This window comes from Siniperca chuatsi, linkage group LG6, assembly GCF_020085105.1.
Source record: "Siniperca chuatsi isolate FFG_IHB_CAS linkage group LG6, ASM2008510v1, whole genome shotgun sequence".
Taxonomy (NCBI): domain Eukaryota; kingdom Metazoa; phylum Chordata; class Actinopteri; order Centrarchiformes; family Sinipercidae; genus Siniperca; species Siniperca chuatsi.
The window spans coordinates 16,333,975-16,353,293 of NC_058047.1; the positions used below are offsets into that span (position 1 = coordinate 16,333,975).

At 40.9% G+C, this 19,319-nt stretch overlaps 1 protein-coding gene across 1 annotated transcript in view; it reads right to left on the bottom strand.

Moving 5' to 3' along the window:
• Positions 1–18,133, bottom strand: part of insrb (insulin receptor b) — an 89,381-nt gene extending 71,248 nt beyond the window's left edge. The window contains exon 1 of the mRNA XM_044200278.1: positions 16,488–18,133. Within this exon, the coding sequence (XP_044056213.1) occupies positions 16,488–16,581 (94 nt within the window). The 5' untranslated portion in view covers positions 16,582–18,133. The remainder of the gene's footprint in view (positions 1–16,487) is intronic.
• Positions 18,134–19,319: the final 1,186 nt, after the last annotated feature.

Below are 19,319 nucleotides of genomic sequence, written 5' to 3' on the forward strand. Positions count from 1 at the left end.
GAGATGGAGCGAGGTGAATGAGTCTTCAATAGGAGATTAACAAATTAATGGTTTCTTTTTCCAAAATTGTACATACATTTTGAGGAACTGCATCTTCTGTTTTCTTGACAACACATAAAAAAAAGATACCGTCTAGACATGCGTCACTATGTGTGCTGCTTGAATAGTTATGAGGTCTTTTCACACATTCATGTTGTAACAGTAACTGAATAAATTGGCCAAACGGTTCCAGTGAAGCTTCTGTTGTTCACACAAGCAATGCCTGAATGTTATTTTACACTATGTATGCCTTAATGTTATTTTAATATGATGTGACCATTAAACACCACCACTAATACTGCCGAATTCCTCTGCTGGTCCATCCTCCACACACAGACGACAGAACATAATGCAATATGCCAGGATTGAGGAGGGCTTAACGATATTGGGAAAAAATGACATTGTCATTTCTATTTTTCTGCAGTATAGACTGATATTTCAAGAAAGATTCAACTGATATATGCAGTTTTTAATTTACGGAAATCAAAGAGGAAAGAAAGGATATCTGTTTTTGTCCACCAACAATTCTTTTTGAGTATTTCTTTCATTTTTGTCACACATTTAAAAAACTCTACATAAGACCTTCAGTCCGCTCTGAGAATGACTGTGATTGCTCTTTTTTGTGCAGAAAGAGCATACGTGTGAAACCAGTAACAAAATTGTAATTAAATTAGGCTAAATTTATCAGAGGGACTGAATGTTTACTTTTTGGGTTAGTCATGAAAAGTGAATTTTGATAGTTTTCATTTTCTATCAAGCAGTAAAATGGTTCCTTAGTTTACGATGGTGGGTCTGACTTGCCTTATTACATTGCATCCTTTACAATGTGACTACAGCACAGGCGTACATTGCGACGTTGATGCTGAAACAACATATTGTCCAGCCCTAAAACGAAACTTCAGCAGTAATGTTACCACAACTTATGTAGTCTAATTGCTGTAATGGACATGACTGATAATGTGGCATAAGTTCCTTGTTCACACACAACCCTTTAAGAGCAAAATGGAGTATGAGTGTAGGCTGCATATGTGAAAACAACTATTAAATACTGAGCATTTAAAGTGCGAGTACTGTATAGTGACACAGTATATGTATAATGTACTCAGTCCTTCTGCTTTCTGTGATGTGCAAGTATGTAATTTGAAACTAAGCAGTCAAAATTACCTTGCACCAACAATGTCCCAGGTATCAAGTTTTTCAGCCCTGATTTAGATGTGTCCAGGCACATGTTCCCACAGAAAACATAAAATGCTGTGGACACAATTCAGCCACAGTGTGAAGAAGCTATATGGTGGCAACTGAGAAAAAAATATTCTGATTTAGATTTTACTAGACAGCAAATCAAGGCTCTGTGGAATGGACGACTGTGGTTTACGGAGTATGCTTGCAACAGTGTACTCTGAAGAAAAAGAAAAACATCCGTCTAACCTCTCTCCTTTTACTTCTTTTCCTTGCAGATATTGCTTAGATCATGGGAATATTATAAGTATTGGTACTGTTGTAATGAGCGTGATCAAAAAAGCAAAACATTTTTCCAATTTGCACTCATTCCATGTTGCTCTAAAGACATATGTTAAATGGCAGAAATGCAAATTTCACTCATCTGTCTCTTTCACATCTTTACTCCCTCTCCTTGTCAAATATGAAGCAGAATTAGCTCACAGAATAAGCTCACCACAATTACAGCTAAAAAAAAAAATTACTTGAGCATGACCGGTGCAACTGAAGTCACACCAATGTAACGACTATCTCTGACAGAAACTGCCATCTCCACTATTCCGTAAGCACCCACAGCTGCAGCCTCAGTTATAGTGTAGCTACAATTTCAGACAGATTCTTTTCTTATTTTTAGAGTTGTGCTCCCTGCAGAGAATTTAATATGCATCAACTAACTGTAGCTGGCTGGCTGGCCCAGTGCTGGTTGGCAGTGAGAAAGTGGATCACAGTGGCACTTTTAAAAAGGTGAGAGTGGAGCCCGAGGACCAGCCAGCCTCTGCCTTTCACTGTAGCAGAGGGCAGCCGCACGTTAGCTTAGCGTGAAACCAGACCTGTCTAGCATGAAACCAGGTGGTAGCTAACTCTGGACTGTGAGAAGTTTCCTCTCTCTGTCAGCTTAGACGCACATTGTCCCTGATGAGGTGATCTTCTGATTATAGATTTGTCAACAGCTCAGTTGCTGAACAAACCCCAGGAGAGAGAATATGCGGCCGCGGTGCCAAGTATACTGCCAGTGGAAAAATGCGTTTGTTTGTTAATATAGCTGTGGAAAGTCCTGAGAAGTAAAGCCAGCTCCCTGTGCGCCCACTGCCAAGCTGTGGCTTCTACAGTGAAAAATGATGCTGAGAAATTGCATGAGAGGCATTTTGATTAACATGTACCAACTTGTACCTCCAAAATAAAGAGAGTTGAGGACCAAAATAACAGTACGTGAGCCAGGGAAAGACAGAGAGGGGGGCAGTTTGAAGAGTGGAAATAAGCTCAGCGTGCCATTAAACCACACAGGAAATATTTTTTTAAATCTTCTGTTAACAATAAGAGGGGACAATGACCAAGTGATTCGACAATCGAGCGAAGCTAACACGTGCATCATGACTGACCTGTACTTCCACATTTGAGGACCTCAGATAAAGGTGGGGGGGGGGAACTGAGCGGAGAGAGAGGGAGTGTGTGGGCTGGAGCACCTGTTCCTTCATTGCCTCAGCTTCCCATTGAGGAGCATGGCAAGGGGAGCTGGCCTAGACTATTTATACACAACGCTGGGTCCCGTTACAGCTGTGGCACAGGGCCAGGCTGTGGCAGATTGAAGTGGGTAGAAAAGAGCAACATGCAGGCCCAGCACTGTCAGATGGCTGGCCAAGAGAAGAGAGAGGCCTAAATCAGATCACACTGGTGACTTTGGCTCGCCTTCTTCTCTCTATCTTCCGGCACTGGCAAAGGAGAGAGGAAGGGAGGAAGGGAAGAAGGGAAGAAGAAGGGAAGGATAGGTACAGACAGAGGGAGACAAAGAGACAGAGTATAAACAGAGAGAAAGAATGAGGACGAGAAAAAGAAGTGAGGGAGGCAGGCGAGCTGCCAGGTCACTGTCACTTGTTTTTAAAAACAATGACTCACTATTTTCTAGTTCCACTGAGCTTGGTTCGACCTTGAACTCAAGGCTAGGAAGAGGGAGGCAAGGAAAAGAGAGGTGGAGAAGCAGAAGTGGAGGGAAAGAGGGCAGAAGAAACAAGAGCAGAATGTGTATTGACGGCCCTGTTTGACATCTTCTTAGAGTGGCAGAGTACCTGATAGGAACTGATCCCTCGAGTCCATGTCCACCAACCCAAACACCAAATATTCACTGTGTAGACATGTATAGTCTGACAGTGAAACATGTCTGATGTCCATCTTATGTAAGACTGATATGAGATAAGATGACTGAGAATCTAAGGTCTTTTCAGCAGCTCCTTTCACACTCAAAAACAGAACAATAAGGACTTAAACGTGCCCATAATTTCCAAGACAATTCAAATACATTTTATCTGGCAACACTGCAGATTGCTAGACCATCGCTATATCTCCAGCATACTGTTGCACCCCTGACTCCATACTCAAAAACAACAAACAAATCGTCAGTCCATACGTAAAGTAGATAAGTTGGTCATTGTCTTTCTATCTGAGGTTTTCCTTACTGCCCAGTTCCTCATTCCATTTCCAGCCCTTTCTCTTTCTCCAGCTCAGTGTAGTGCAATTTAAGCTTTTGAAAAGAAAGTCACATGAAAGAATTTTAAAAAGCAGTACAGTGATGCAAACTTCATCTCCAAGTACACGGAACCTGGACACGTTCGCAATGACTAAAATGCACTTTGCTGTTATTTGGCTGTAGCAACATGTAATTTCACACAAATACACACAGATCTATTCAGTCTTTCCGCTTAATTTCATGACCAATTGTAACCAACATTTTTCCTGTCTAGAAAAATAATTGGACAGCTGGTAATACACAAACCAAAAAATAAATAAAAAATCTGAAATATTCTGGCCACGCCTTACACAACAGCTAAACCAGGTGGTGCTCCAAACAAATAAAATGCATGTTGGGGGGGAGCAGCATTCCTGACATAGTCGAAGCATTTGGGAACAGACAGAGGACTATGAAACAGGAGCAGGTAATCAACTGCAGGCTGAACTGTGTTGGAAGAAATAGACAGACAGACAACACACACATACACACACACGACGCCAGACTCATACACAGAGTGAGTAATACAAAAAACATCTGATCCTTTTCATCTTCCCACGTTAGCGAGTGGAGCGCAGTGCAGCGTCTTGGTGTGGTGAGCCTCAGCCTGAGAAGGAGGTAGCTGGGGCTCGGTTCCCCTGCTTGACTTGCAGCCACACGACAGCAGCTGCAGGGCCCGGCCCCACCAACGCTCCAGCCCACAAGCCAGATCTACACGAAGCTGGACGAGCTACGCCTGCCTGATGGCTCTGCCAAATCAGCTTCTTCCATCCCGTATTCCTGCTTAAGACCTCTATGGTTGAACAGTGACTGTGAGGGTACATTTCCAATCCTAACCTGCTTCCTGTAGTACTGCCATTTGTGCTTTAGCCACTCAGCATTTAGACTGTAACAGAAAAAATCCAGACTAAGAGGGATTCAGACAAGAAAGGGAGAGAACGAGAGTTGTGATGGGATAGCTGCCGAGTCTGTAGCTCAACATGCTAACACTTTCTTTTGACACTCAGTAGTTTTAACCTCCAACTAAAACAGTTTAGGGGTTTAGTAGAGGTATTCCCTGTGTGGTGAATGGACAAGTGAGCTCATCCCAAGCATGGTAAATCCTATTGATTTGACTGGATTGCTGCAAGGTTTTGCTCCAACTCCAAGCTACAGCGGAATCCACAATTTGAGGCAAACAAAGAAAAACACCCAAAGAGGAAGAAATAATTTTATTCTAACTGCCTTGAAATGAGACTTCAATTGTTTGTGTGTGTATATATGAATGCGTAGTGTGTGTGTGTGTGTGTGTGTATATATGAGCCAGAGACTATAAAGAGGAGTGAGGAGACAAGTTAACAAGCAGAGGCGATGGGAAAGCAAGAAAGAAAGAAAGAAAAAAAAACAAGGCAGAATTTGAGCAGTGGAGAAAGCAAAGTGGTACAGAGGCAAACAGAGAGACTTGGGGGGGTGTTGACGTTGGGAGAGTTGACAAACCAAGACAGAAAAAAGGGAGAAGCAGAGGGGAGGCTGGAGGGATGGAGAGCAGAGGGGCCGGGTCAGTTTAATGGGCCATTTGTCTATGCTGTTAGACCACCAGCTCTCACTGGCTGCTGCAGGAAAACCTCACACACACACACACACACACAAACATACAGACACACATCCTGCCTCTCTGCTTCCTTCTTTCCATATCTCTCCCTCCCTCTACCTTTTCCATTGCTCAGGCCTATACCCACACCTTCTGTGCCTCCTTCCATTTAAAGTCCAACTGAAATTAAATTGCATTTTTTTGTGTCCGCTACAGCATACATATCTGCTCTGCAAATCACTTGTCCTGTGTTCTCCTTTGAGAAAAAAAATCAGAAACCAAAAGGGGGGAATTTATATTTCAAACTTTTTGTTTCATGATGGCGCCCCCTAGTTTTGTAGTAATCAAAGGAATACTGATTGGTATCCGTCTCCATAGATGGAGGCCTTTTATACAGCCAATCAACTTTTGCATAAGGCAGTAACGTCAGCGTTGTATCACAGGCAGAGCAGACAGTCACACTGAGGCAGCAGCCTGCTACACCAAACAAGAGCCACAGACATTGAACAACTACCCACATTAGCTTTCCTGCTATAGTCTCCTTCTTATCTAACTTACAAACATGAACACACGTCTTGTCCTGCAACTAACAATACGCTGTCTGCCGATAACTTATGGGCTATAGCGCACATTTGTTTACTGTCTCTCATTCACTACAGTGTAACAGCGGCACTCTGCCAGCTGCTGTCAATCAAACACGGACACGCCCCTCCAGCCGAGATAAAAAGGAGCATTTCTGATATTTGACCTTTTCTTTTTATTAATAAAAAATTCAAAATACATTTAAAAAACATGTTGACATTATTTTTGACTACACAAAGGGATGACTAAATGTGATTTCAGTTGGACAAAGCACAAATGTGTCAGGAATCTGTCATTAGCAGCAGAGTACTATGAACATGTTATCTATAAACATTTAGTCATGGGTCTTTGATTATGGACAAATATCTCCTCCCACTGCTGTTTGTTTTAGTACAAAAACCCTTTGCAGATTCCCAAAAATTTTTGATCACTGCCCTCCTCCATTGGTTTTTCCGTACAGGATATCCATGAGCATGCTAGGTATGGCATGGATGAATTACTGACGTCACGTAAACGTTCAAAAGGCCCCCCCCCCAACAAATCACTCGTTTTTAGCTAGCCTCTGACAGACAGGTCCCTGGAGTGGAAGGTGTGTGGTCACGGCAGGATTGTAAAATGACTTCCATTCATTACGCTGTCATTTAACAGCAAGGCATGATTAAATCTGGGCCCCCTTTAACTGTAAGTGAATTAGGAATCCTTGATGCAGGCTCATAAACTAGCTGCAAGCGCTTCATCTCTCTGTGCCTTTTCACTCCGTCTTGGCATGAGTCCCTCCAGTGTTTTGTCCCACATGGAAACTACAGTATCAGCGTTGCCACACCAGGACACTCCTTTTACTCCAGTATGTCCTTAAGTGTATGTTTTCTTCACTTTCTTCAACAGCATGACACCTAATGATCAGTTAAACATTGTTACAGCAGCAAAAGGCACGTGATGCACGCACACACCCACACACACGTTAACAACTACCCAATGACCAAAAAACTAGGTCCAACCTGAATTCTTCAAAGCTTAATGTTTTACCATAATAGATGCTTACTTCTCTACAAATGCTTTGTTTTTTTTCCCCAGAACATACACACACACACACACACACACAGAGGAAGGGTAGATTTCAGATTTAGCCTGTTTTGCATTTCGAGTCCTACAGGGGTCCAAATTTTGGGGACGAAGCAGCCCCACTTTTCACATCAGTTCCAAAATCACACCAGTATCTAAAATTATGACAGTTTGTTCTGTGAGCTGCACCAATTGATGTTAAATTAAATGCAGGGTGTGCTAATTGACAGTGATCTATGGATTATCCTTGTGTAATAATCAACAGTTAATAGAGGCTGTTCTGTACCAACATTTCCACGCTCATTTTTTTGTTCAATATTGTTTCAACCTGCAACTGAATTTACATGAACTTTAATCTGCCATGCAGTTCGGAGAATTTTTCTAATTTGCTTGTCTGAGAATTATTTTTGCTGACTCATTGTAGGACTTTGGTCTTTGCTAATGATTTTCAAAACTGGAAATTGCATTACAGCTCTTCAGAAAAAACACTTCTCAAACACAAATAAATTTTCTGTTAACCTATCAAAACCAGTTTCTGAATACATTTTAAGAAGAAATACGCTCTTTACAGTGCTTAGTTTTAATAGCTAATAAATAGCAGGTTGTGTGTTGTTTGTTTTGTGTTTTCTAGTTTTAACAAAAACTGAGTTCGAGAAATGTATTCTAGGTGGCTAGGTATTAAGTGGGTTTGTTATGTATCACTGCCATGGATTAAATAAAGGCCACTGTTCAATAGATAAAAAACTCTCTTCACTCCCAAAACACACAAAGAAACCAGTTAATAAAAAACAGTTAACAGTTAAAGAACCCCTAATAAAATATTACAAGCATATATTATGTAATTAAAAGATTACATTTACTGCTTGGCCAGTAGTTTTGTGAGGCATGGCCAGATTGTCATCCATCTGGTTTCATGACTATAGTGGGTGAAAATGGTGCAGAGGTGGACAGAACAGTACAGTGGGCACAAGAAGGAATTGAGAAGAAAGGTTGCTTTGTAGTCCCTCTTTCTGTTAAGCAGGTGGTTTCCCTCTCCCTCTCCATCTGTCGTAATATTGGTGAGGATGCAGTGAAGAGTGTGTATACTACATGTTGTGAAAGTAGAAGAGATTTGTAAAGCGCAGCAACACTGCAGTTTGCCAGTCTCATGCAGGACTTCTGTGTTTGTCTGTGATCAGTAAGCACTGACCATGCAAAACTGACAAGTAATACGCTGTATTTAATCACAATTAACACTTTGGATAAATGAAAACACTTTTTAAAACTGTGTTATTGCAGCAAGCCTAGGACAGAATTCTGTAGGAGGACTTGACTCTCATGAGATATTGACAGACTCTGAGATTTGAGAGTTGGCAAGAGGCCCTAACTTGATGACAGGTGTTGAGACTGAATTCTTATAACACCAGAAAACAATCAGATAAATTATGGTTTGTTTACAGTAGACACCCTTCTACTTGATAGAGGGAGAATCAGCCATGATTGTATCACCACTGGCAACATTCAAAATCACACAACAGCACCTCAATAATATGCTACTATAGACTATACTAAGACTACTATGCCAAAAATGTATATCCTACTTTCTGTCATCACACATTAAAAATGCATAAATTAGTTAAATGTGAGTTAAACACAGTGAGGTTGGAAGTGTATTTAGACAGGGGAGGTAGGGGGAGCACTGTGACCGACTGCAAGCACAGCTAGTGCTGTCACCATAGTAACCCATCTCAGGCTAGTTCATCAGGACAAAAACAGAGCCCCCCCCTCCCCGACACACACACATCATCACTGAACACATTACACATACAAGCATGAGTGCTCATAAAAGGACACACAGACGCAGCGTGGCAAACAACATAATCAGAAAGGTCCATGTGACTGGCTGGCTGCTGCTGTTGTTCACAATGTGCAGGTGTACATGTTAAGCGTCACTTAGACCCAGCTGGAGCAAGCAGGCCTAATAAGAGAGGAAAAAGCAAAAAACAAAGAGCGGGAGAGACAGAGGTGTCAAATGGATGGTGTTCCCACCTTTAAGAGGTTTGACGGAGGAGGCTTTCCCACCATACAGAGTGGGATTAGCAGGTGTGTGTGTGTGTGTGTGTGTGGAAGACAGGTCTGCAGGCTGTTCGCATCTGCAGTGTGAAAGAAAAACAAAATCAGTGGATGAGAATGAACCCTCTTACCACTATACATGAAAGCAAGCGAAGGGAGGGCGGGAGAATGAGAGATGGATATGGGAGGAGAACAGTTTTCATATTTCACTAATTCAATTTTGTTGCATTTTTCTCACCCAGAATGTACTAGAAACAGCTGTTTGGTCAGAGACATACATGAATAACACACAGTGGCTGATGAAGGGCTGATGCAAGAAAGTTTAAGATTATCTTTCAATCAAGCATTTCGTATTTGAAGCTGGCTGGTAGATATTCAAGTCTGATTTGAATTATTTGGAGAGTGCACTGATTAGCAACCATTTTTCTAATTTGACCAGAAAAATGGCTAAAATTAAACACAAACTGCAAGCTATTGCAGTGCAACAATGCATGGATTGGCTGAATTTGTGTAATTGTGATCAAAAATGTCAACAGTTGCCTGGGTCTGTAAAACCATGATGTGCGAATTAATTTGACATTTACTATCAACTAATCCCTGATTGATTTATATATGTCATATTCATCATCTGTAGCCAATATTTCTAGTGAACTAGTAAATCTAGTGACTCCTCTGCTCAACAACAGCTATCAACATTATGACCCTGTGTGTGTGTGTGTGTGTGTGTGGTTGTAATTAACTGCTAAGAGACTCACTGGGCTGTGTGTCAAATGGCCACTTCTCAGTCATATGACAGTCCTCAAAATAAATTTAACCCATCAGGTTCAGTTACACAGCCACTCCAGCCCAACAAACTCACATACACAAAACATGCACACAGATACACGATAGAGATAAGAAAAAAAGAGGGTGGCGTTTGCACAAAGTTATGCACATACAGTGCTATACAAACAATTGGACACCCTGCAAGTTTTTGCTCAATTGGTTATACAACAAATTAAATTAGATTTTTTTTGTCTGAGATGCAGACCATATTAATGGTAAAAGGCTTAATTTTTCATAAGTTCATAAAATTAAGTTCGAAAGGCAGAATTAATACATTTTAAATGGTAATCAATGTTCAAAGCGTTATAAAATATTAAATCTAATTTAAATCACTGACAGGACTAAGCCTTCGTGGCACAGCTGGTACAGTTTAGCTCTTTTAATTTGAACTTTATTATATACATAAATGTACACACTGTAGAGCTGTTCAACGTTCTGTTACATCTTTTCCACGGCCCTGTTACACTGTAAACAGGATGCTGTTTCTTAACTTTCCCTTGTAAGACACAAAGTTACATACATACAAGCTTTTGTAAGTGAGGTCAGAGAGCAGGGGTAACCAGAAAGGCAACCCCGAAACAGCTAGAAGATCAGTGTCCGACAGAGAGGGACACATTAACTGCGCAACTTAAGTGTGACCTTCAAATTACAGGATGGTTTTCTAAACTGTAACCAACAGAGCCCAGATACAAATTCCCATGTGACCCAAACCATTCAGCCTTCCTCTCTCACACTAATGTAGATAAATCAAACTGTTTTGATTTAGTTTTCTGTCTACACAATTGCTTACATAAAAAGTCTACCGTCCACCGAAATGCCAAAACAATAAAAAAAAAAAAAAAAAAAAACATCTCTTATACTGGGCAGGCGCCGGCCAATTGAGCCAGAAGCTTTACGTCATTTCTACCAAAGACATTTCCACTGTTTTTGAACAGTTGTTAACTAAGCAAGGGTGAATAACGAACTGTGCGGGGAGTCATTTTGGATGTATAGGTAAAGCCTGGATCACATGACGATATATACTTCAGCATTTTCCTCATCACAATCAAATCAAGACAGCCATGTTCAAATTATCAGATTTTTATGGTCAAAAACCCCAGGCTGTAGTTGATGAATGCCAAAATAAAGACCAAATGATGGATTTTCCCAATTTACTCACATAAGAACATGGACATGGCCTCAGCCAGTGTCTGGTCCTGCTGGCAAAAGATCCCTTTGCTGATCCCCACATTACAGGGCCAGCTCAACTTGGATTTTACTGTGTGAAGTCACCAACGGTTAAAATAGGGCAGATCCAAACAGCAACAAGAACTATCAAATCAGATTGTTGCAGCATGGCGTAACGGCGCTCTCTGTGTTTGTCTTTGTGTGTGTGTGTGTGTGTGTGTGTGTGTGTGTGTGTGTGTGTGTGTGTGTGTGTGTGTGTGTGTGTGATCCCCGCACCCCATCTATCCCCTCCCAGCTCAACCACATTTCTGTGTAGTGAGCAGAAGTTTACATAAACAGTTCTCTATCTAGGAATAGGAGTCAGAGAGTAGGGCATTAGTTAAGCTGTGTTGGATAGGAAAAACTTCTTTGATCAGTTTTCTTAAAAGAGTAGCATCTCAGAGCTAACTGGCAATCTAGTGACAAATCAGCTGGTTTAAATTTTCCCGTTTCCCCTTCATCTTCAGGAATTTTCACAAGGAAACTAGAGCTACAGTCAGATTGTTGTTCAATCACATAATGTAAAGTTTCTGTCAAGATCAATGCACCTGTTTGCAGCTTAGTTTCTAAGGCAAGAGCAGCAGCAGCTACATTCTGCATGAAGGACACTTGTTTGTCACTTGTAGTATTTTGTAACATTGTTAAAACTAACATTAATATTGTTACTAGCATAAGTGGTAAATGGACTGTACTAGTATAGCGCCTTTCTAGTCTTCTGACCACTCAAAGTGCTTCACGCTATACAGTGGTGTGAAAAAGTGTTTGCCCCCTTCCTGATTTCTTATATTTTTTTGCATGTTCTTCACACTTAAATGTTTCACATCATCAAACAAATTTAAATATTAGTCAAAGATAACACAAGTAAACACAAAATGCAGTTTTTAAATGAAGGTCGTTATTATTAAGCAAAAACAAAATCCAAACCTACATGGCCCTGTGTGAAAAAGTGACTGCCCCCTAAACCTAATAACTGGTTTGTGGGGGTCAAAAGGTCAGGTTGTGTTTTTCATCCTCTGCTTGTATTGCTGTTGGAAAAGACTGCCAGTAACACACACACACAAAGTACAAACAAGATGAAAAAAAATGCATTGGCATGTTAGGAGAAGTTAAAAGGGATACTTGGAAAGATAAGTGCAGAGGAGGAAGCACTTAGGAAAGGCACCCCAACAGTTAATTTCCTTTAGCTGTACATATTGCCTTCCTAGCCAACACTCAAAACGCAACACACAGCCGGTGGAGCCTCAGTTCATGACCTTCATTGTCTGCATGCTCTGTGAACATGGACTAGCCCAAACATACAATGGCAATCTGCAATCAGCGCTACAGCTGCATTGTGCATGTAGCCCATTAAACATACAGTAAAGGCTGTTCTAATAGCAAGCCATGGGAACAACAGATAAAACAGCTATTATTGAGGCAAAATAACAGTCAACAACAACAATACTTCTATAGGAAATTACTTTGCACTCATTTTGAATGTACTGTATGTTTGAAATGGTACGTAAAAACAGCAAAATGTTAATCATATGGATTCAGTGCTATGTTTACACCTTCTTATCAGCAACAAGTGTATTTATATTTTTATTCTGCTTAAACCTACTACAGGTTTTTTCTACCATTGAAAGTAAGCATTATAAAGCTTCATTATTCATTATCTTGTTTCTGATTGGCTTAAAGGTGTTGTTGTGTGAATCTGTCAAATACTGAATAACAGCCTATATACCATTATCTGATTTTTCAAACTCTCAAATATCAATATCAGCCTCAAAACCCCAGTATCAGCCGAGTTATAACAAAAACTGGTGAAGCTAACTTTACTGTGGGTTAAACTGACTTCAAATAAACTTAAAAAAATAAATAAATAAATAAATAAATGATTTTTTGAATATAGACTCTTTTCTGTGGGGTGCATGTCCTCCCCGTGTTACCGTGGGTTCTCTCCGGGTTCTCCGGCTTCCTCCCACCGTCCAAAGACATGCATGTGTAGGTTAATTGATAACTCTAAATTGCCCGTATTGAATGAATGTGAGAGTGAATGGTTGTCTGTCCTTGTCTGTGTCTGTGTTAGCCCTGCGACGAGTTGGCCACTGTCCAGGGTGTACCCTGCCTAAGGCCCAAAGTCACTGGGATAGGCTCCAGTCACCCGCGACCCCTAACGGGACCAAGCGGTAGAAAATGTGATGGACTCTTTTCTTCTCTGCCATCGTGTAAGCACAATAATGTCCTTCAAGGTGTCCTGAAATAAAGTAACTTCAGTCGAGGAAGGGTCACTCTGCTTTACATTGTGACGTCCTTTGCCTACACCTTATTTATTATTTTATCGGACACTTTGTCAGACATTAACTCTTGCTAATTTCATAACAACACACATCATGCAATTTGTCCATTTGATGAATTGGATGTGTGGTGGGTCAAGGGGCCACTCAGGGAACAGGGGCTAGTGCTAACAGGCAGCCCACTCTTGAGCATGCTGCTCTTGAACACACTGTTCTCATGCATGGCCACCTCCTCCGGACACACACACACAAACACACATACAAAAAAACATACATTTCCCGGAAGTGGGCAAGTCAGGAGCTGAGAGATTAGATCCAGCAGACAGCACAGGGTGACTGGGGTGCATACTGATATACATGTACACACACACACACACACACACACACACACACACACAGGCACCTACATGGTGGGCCACTTCAAACACATTCCACAGCATGCACACCATTGTTGGAAAATGCCACTGTGCACTTCAGTGAAGAGTGTCAGAGTATCCAAATGGGCTGCAGACAAACTCACACACAAATGGAGGGCATCTCTACTAGGGATGCTCCTTACAACTAATTTCCTGTCGATTAAACAGACATTGAAATCTAGACTAGCCAACTAGTCTAAAAGTAAGAAAACACTCAGAAAACAGTCAAAATTGAGCACAATTTAATCGATAAGGTTAAACATTGTCCAAACATGCCTGTGCTGAATGACACAGCCTACATACAACCTTAGGGGAGAGGAGATCCTTTAGGCTTTGCAGTCTGTGTGACAGAGCTGGTTTAAAAATCATACAGATTGTGGAAAGTATAGATAGCAACACATGAATACACACATGCACACTACCCCTTTCCAACAGAGCTGTGCTTACAAGCCTGAGAGGAACAAGAAGGGGGCAAGGCTCCCAGTTGCACAACTTGTTTTTCGCGAGTTAGACCAGGAGACAGCTCAGCGGTTACTTCAGAAAACTGTTTGCTGATAACTATGACAAACAGCCCAATCAAATTCAATGAACAACAGCCTGTAAAAAAAAACAAAAAAAAAAACACTTTATCAAATTCTCTAGCGTGCAGTCAGCAGATCACAGCCGCAGCGTGGTTTATATATCAATACCACTTCCCATTTCCCATGACTGAGGTGGAGATGTCGGGCAGCGTGTGGATTCAGAATGAAATTTTCTAATTATTTTGGTTGTTGCCCCCCCCCATGGAGTAAACATCTCAAGAGTCCCAAATATGGTCACTTCCAAGAGAATTGAGTAAATCAGGAACCAGAAACAGCCAATGACATCCCTGAGAGAGAGAGAGAGAGAGAGAGAGAGAGAGAGAGAGAGAGAGAGAGAGAGAGAGAGGAGGGGTACCAGCAGCCCCATCTCATAAGACCCCCTTTCAGGGGCCTCTGTTCTGTCTGCATACATGACCTGTGTAAAGTAGCCAGAACATTTCCTTTGGGCCTGGCAACTGGAAGCCATTTTTAAGTAATACAACTCAAAGTTTTAAGGATCCACAAAGTTACTAAGTTAAAGAAGAGGAACAGCTATTTTATTAATGGTTTCATCAAGGTGATTTGTTCCCTAATTTTAAACTGAAAAAACTGCTCCCTTGCTCCACAAGCACTAGGTGCATGTACTTAAAAACGCTTGTGGACTTGTGCAACAGATCAGTAAAAACACTGAACACAAACCTCCAAAGTGCAAATGTAGGCCAAAGGTTAAACCACTGATAAAGAAGTAAAACATGCATTAATTAATTTCAGTGTACTTGTATTCCAGCCACTCTTTATCTACAATGAATATGTTTTCCATTGAAACATTCATTCATTCAAATTGAGATAACGCTACACTAGTAAGTTATCACATGGTCAAATGTATTAACTACTTTTAAGTAACAAGGTTTTTCTTCTCTCATTCAATTCTCTCCCACTGTCAAATAATTATAAAGTTTACTGCTGGAAAATTAATTTTAAAAGAGGTGTGTAGACTGATAAGTGGCTTTTCCTCCACTATATGACTGCTTAAATGCAACAGCAGCCAACAAAACAAAATTCCTTGTTGAAGATGTATCACTCCATTGATATAATTATTAAGGCGAGGTCATTAGGCGGTTTACAGCGGAATCTCCAGCTCTCTCTGGCAAAGCATCGCGGCACTGTTTAGAGGACACGCTGTTTTATTATTATAACCAAAACCCTAATTCATTGATAAAAACACCACACAGAATAGACATCTCCGGTGAGGAAGACGACCATACTTTGGACCGATCTGGAGCTAAAGAGCATGTAGGCTTATACGCCACCTATAAAGAGACTTCTTAGCGTCGGCGGCTAATTTGTTTACGTTCAGGCTGCAGCAGAGCCGTGTGTGTGTGTGTGTGTGTGTGTTGTTTTTTGGTGTGTGTCTGTCGCCATGAGCGGCCTAGCTGCGCTCACAGGGCCAATCCTGCTACTCCCAGTTTAGACTCGCTGCAGCAGACCACACTCGTCCAGTTACAGCGACTAATCTGGCCTGGGGCTGGCGCATCCAACACAGGCCGCTAAAATATGCACCTTTAAGAGAGACAGCGCGAGGGGGGCGGGGATATTACCCAATAACTTTACGGAGGAAGATCAATTATTAGCGCGCAGCCACGCATATGCAACAACTGAAATTACTAGCCCCTTAATTAGACCCAGTGTGAAACTCTACGCATGCGCCAGAATAAAGGCGAGAGTCCCGTGACTAAAATTACCATTTTAATTGATAAAATAAAAACAAAAGATATTCATATTATTTTCTGAGCTTCATTATCCCCATAATATCCAATCAGAGACTTGTGTCAGACGTAAGACAGACTTGCTTATATTTGTCTTATTACACTTTATTTTAAGTATTTTACACAATAATATTCATAACAGTGTCTATATAGACCTCTTTGGTAGGTTTATGGTGTCTTTATCATCGTAGTTCATCCTCCTAAAATGATGCAATAATCTCACACAAACTTAGAAATTACACTTTTAATATCTACTGTATTGTTCAAAGTAAACAAATCACTAAAATTGCTCTTTCTTCTGCTAAACTAAAAATGTGTTCATATTAAATATACAGTATGTTAGCAGTAAAAATATGTGCCATGACAAACATACAGCAACATTGCTTGGGAAATTAAAAAGCTTTAAAATACTTACTTTCTCCGTTTATTAGTCCACACTGGCATATAATGCAGGTGCCGATGATAAAAAACACAATTTGTGCTCGCAGCTTTAGCGTCCACCGTCTCATTTTGACTTGAGGGTAAGTTGTGCTCTCCTCTTGAAGCTTCTCAAAAAAAAACTCCAATCTTGAGGGAGAAATGTTTATTTTGGAATAACAAAAGTATCAAACAATTTCTTAAAAATGAAGGTCCAATATAGCCAACTGATTCAAGGTTGCCCCCCGTGAGCCGGGGGGAGGGGTAATAAATTTATGAGTATCTTCCCAGCCAAGTTTGTGATGTATGTGAGCCCTGGAAAAAACGCAGACCACTAAATAACGTGATCTTGGGTTCTGGCAACACATGTGCGAGTGAAGATCTTCATTTTCCATAAGTGAAGGCGACAGTCCACGTTCATCTGTTTAGTTGGTGCTCCACTGGATCAAGAGAGAAATAACAGTATTATTATTATTAATATCCCACACGCAGAGGGCTAGTTTGGAGGTCCACTGGCCCCGGGCTCATTTCTCTGTAATGCACTGCTCCAATGAGGGAAGACCCACTTCAAAAACAAATTGCAAAGAGGTATTTTTCCTATGCACAGCGTTTACAAAAAACAAAAACAGCCTCCTCTTCTGTTCCTCCAGCAGACATGGGCTGAAGTTATAGATATCGCCACATACAGAGCCAAGAACGGGAGTTGGCAGGGTTTGCGCTCTCTCTTTAGAAGTCCACAGGTCTTTAAATTACCGCCTGTTTGCTGGTATCTTCTCATAAGCTCGCCCTTTTTTAAGACAGATGGGAGCACATCCCAGGAAACTCCTCTGAGCAGCTACGTGCAGGGAAAACGTGCAGCGACACAGCTTTCCCCTACTACGACCTTCCTCTGAACTCCTTCACCTCCGCTGACCACCACGCCGCAAACGAATGAACACCCATAAAACGACAAAACGGGAGAAAGAAAACAAAGAAGGAAAACTTGGGAGGTAAACGTTACTTCTTTCCCATCCACTGTGGGGTGGGAAAAAACGACAAAGATAACGGCTCTGTTAAACATACACGTTGCTTTGAAGTGAGAAAACTCTCCACCACGCCGCCCGTTTCTTTTTTTCAGATTAACGTTAGCTGATGGGGGAAAACAGCTAACGTTAGCTAGCTAGTCCAAAACAAACGAGGTGTCGGCGATAGAGTTAAAAATAAAAAAATAACCCACATAGACACACACAAAGTCAGTATCCCGTCTCCGATAGACAGGTAAACACACAAAAAAAAAATTATTAAAAAAGACGGGTCAAGTGTAAAAACTTGGATTCCCGTTCCGTTTAGCGGTTGCTCTCCCTCAGGTTCCCCCTCTTTCCGTCTCTCTTTTCTGCGAGTCTCTCCACCAGTAAACAAGTCCTGCCAGTCACCTCAGCTGGGCCGCGCATGGTCTGCGGGAAAACACGGGGCGGATCACGGCTCACTCAACCGCCAGGGGTCCGGATCCGGACTGTCTGAACCAGCGCTGCCGTTGGTGTCGGAACACCGGTGCTCTTTGTCAGGGGGGAAGGTGAATACACATCTACACCTTTGAAACACTGGATTAGAGGAAAATAGGGTTGGAAAGATGTGTGGATAGAAATAAATATGTCGAGCAGAAGATCCCTTTTCTGATATCGATTGCCTGTGTTGAATGGTGTGTGTGTTCAAGTGGAAAATCACCTGTTAAATTGTCTAGTTAATATTAACCACAGTGGGCTGTTTGGTAATGGGAAGTTTCAACTAGAAATGTAATTGTCCAGTTTGAAGTCTTGAATAGAGAGTTTGGACAAAATAATAGAAACACAGTAGCCCTGCAGTAATTACCAGTTTTAGGCCTGCAACTAACACGTATTTTCATTATGATTAATCTGCTGTCTAATCGTTTTGTCTATATAATGTCAGAAATAGTGGAGATGTGCATTATGATTTTCCAAAGGCCAACAGTCCAGAACCCAGATATATTAAGTTTACAAAAGAAAAGCAGATAATACTCACATTTAAGAAACTGGAGTTCAAGATTTATTGGCATTTTGGCTTGAAAAATGACTAAAACTATTAATTGATTATCAAAAAAGTTGCAGGTTAATTTTCTGATTGACTGACTAATCTTCTCAACTGTAACCAGTTTGGTGATATTTTTAAGATTAGAGGCTGTCAGTCAGTTTTTCTGTTTGGCACATGTAGTTTTTACACCGTTATTTCTCAAGCAAATACCAAATCAATTCATATTTCTTATCATTTGAAGACTAACCTTGATTCAAGTGGCTGCTCTTACTGCGTGCATAATCAAGTGTTGTGTTTAAATGTACACTTGGAATCACTCATAATATCTGTGCAACATATGTCATTAATATTCCTGCCCTTATCTACTGTGCCCTTTATATGAAGAGGTGGCAGAGCCTCAGCTGGAATATGAAGGATTTTTATTCTAAAATGAGATATCCATCTTTTTATTAAATTATGTCTGTCTCCCATTTGGATTGCCAGCGTAGAGGAGAAGCACATTATTGATTAGTGTTGCAGTATGGGATTCATCTTGCTTAGAGCCCGACCGATACCAATAACTATAGAACAGTTAATCGTAGTTTCATAACATAACTACGTAACATAAACAAACATTTCTTTAATTTATTAAATATTGTGTTTATTAAAGAATTGATATGTACAGAGCGGGACAAAAATAAATTCAGGGCTCTGTGATGGTGAAGCCGTTTCTAAACATATCTTAAAGGGACAGTTCACCCCAAAATCAAACATACATATTTTTCCTCTTACCTGCAGTGCTATTTATCCATCTAGATTGTTT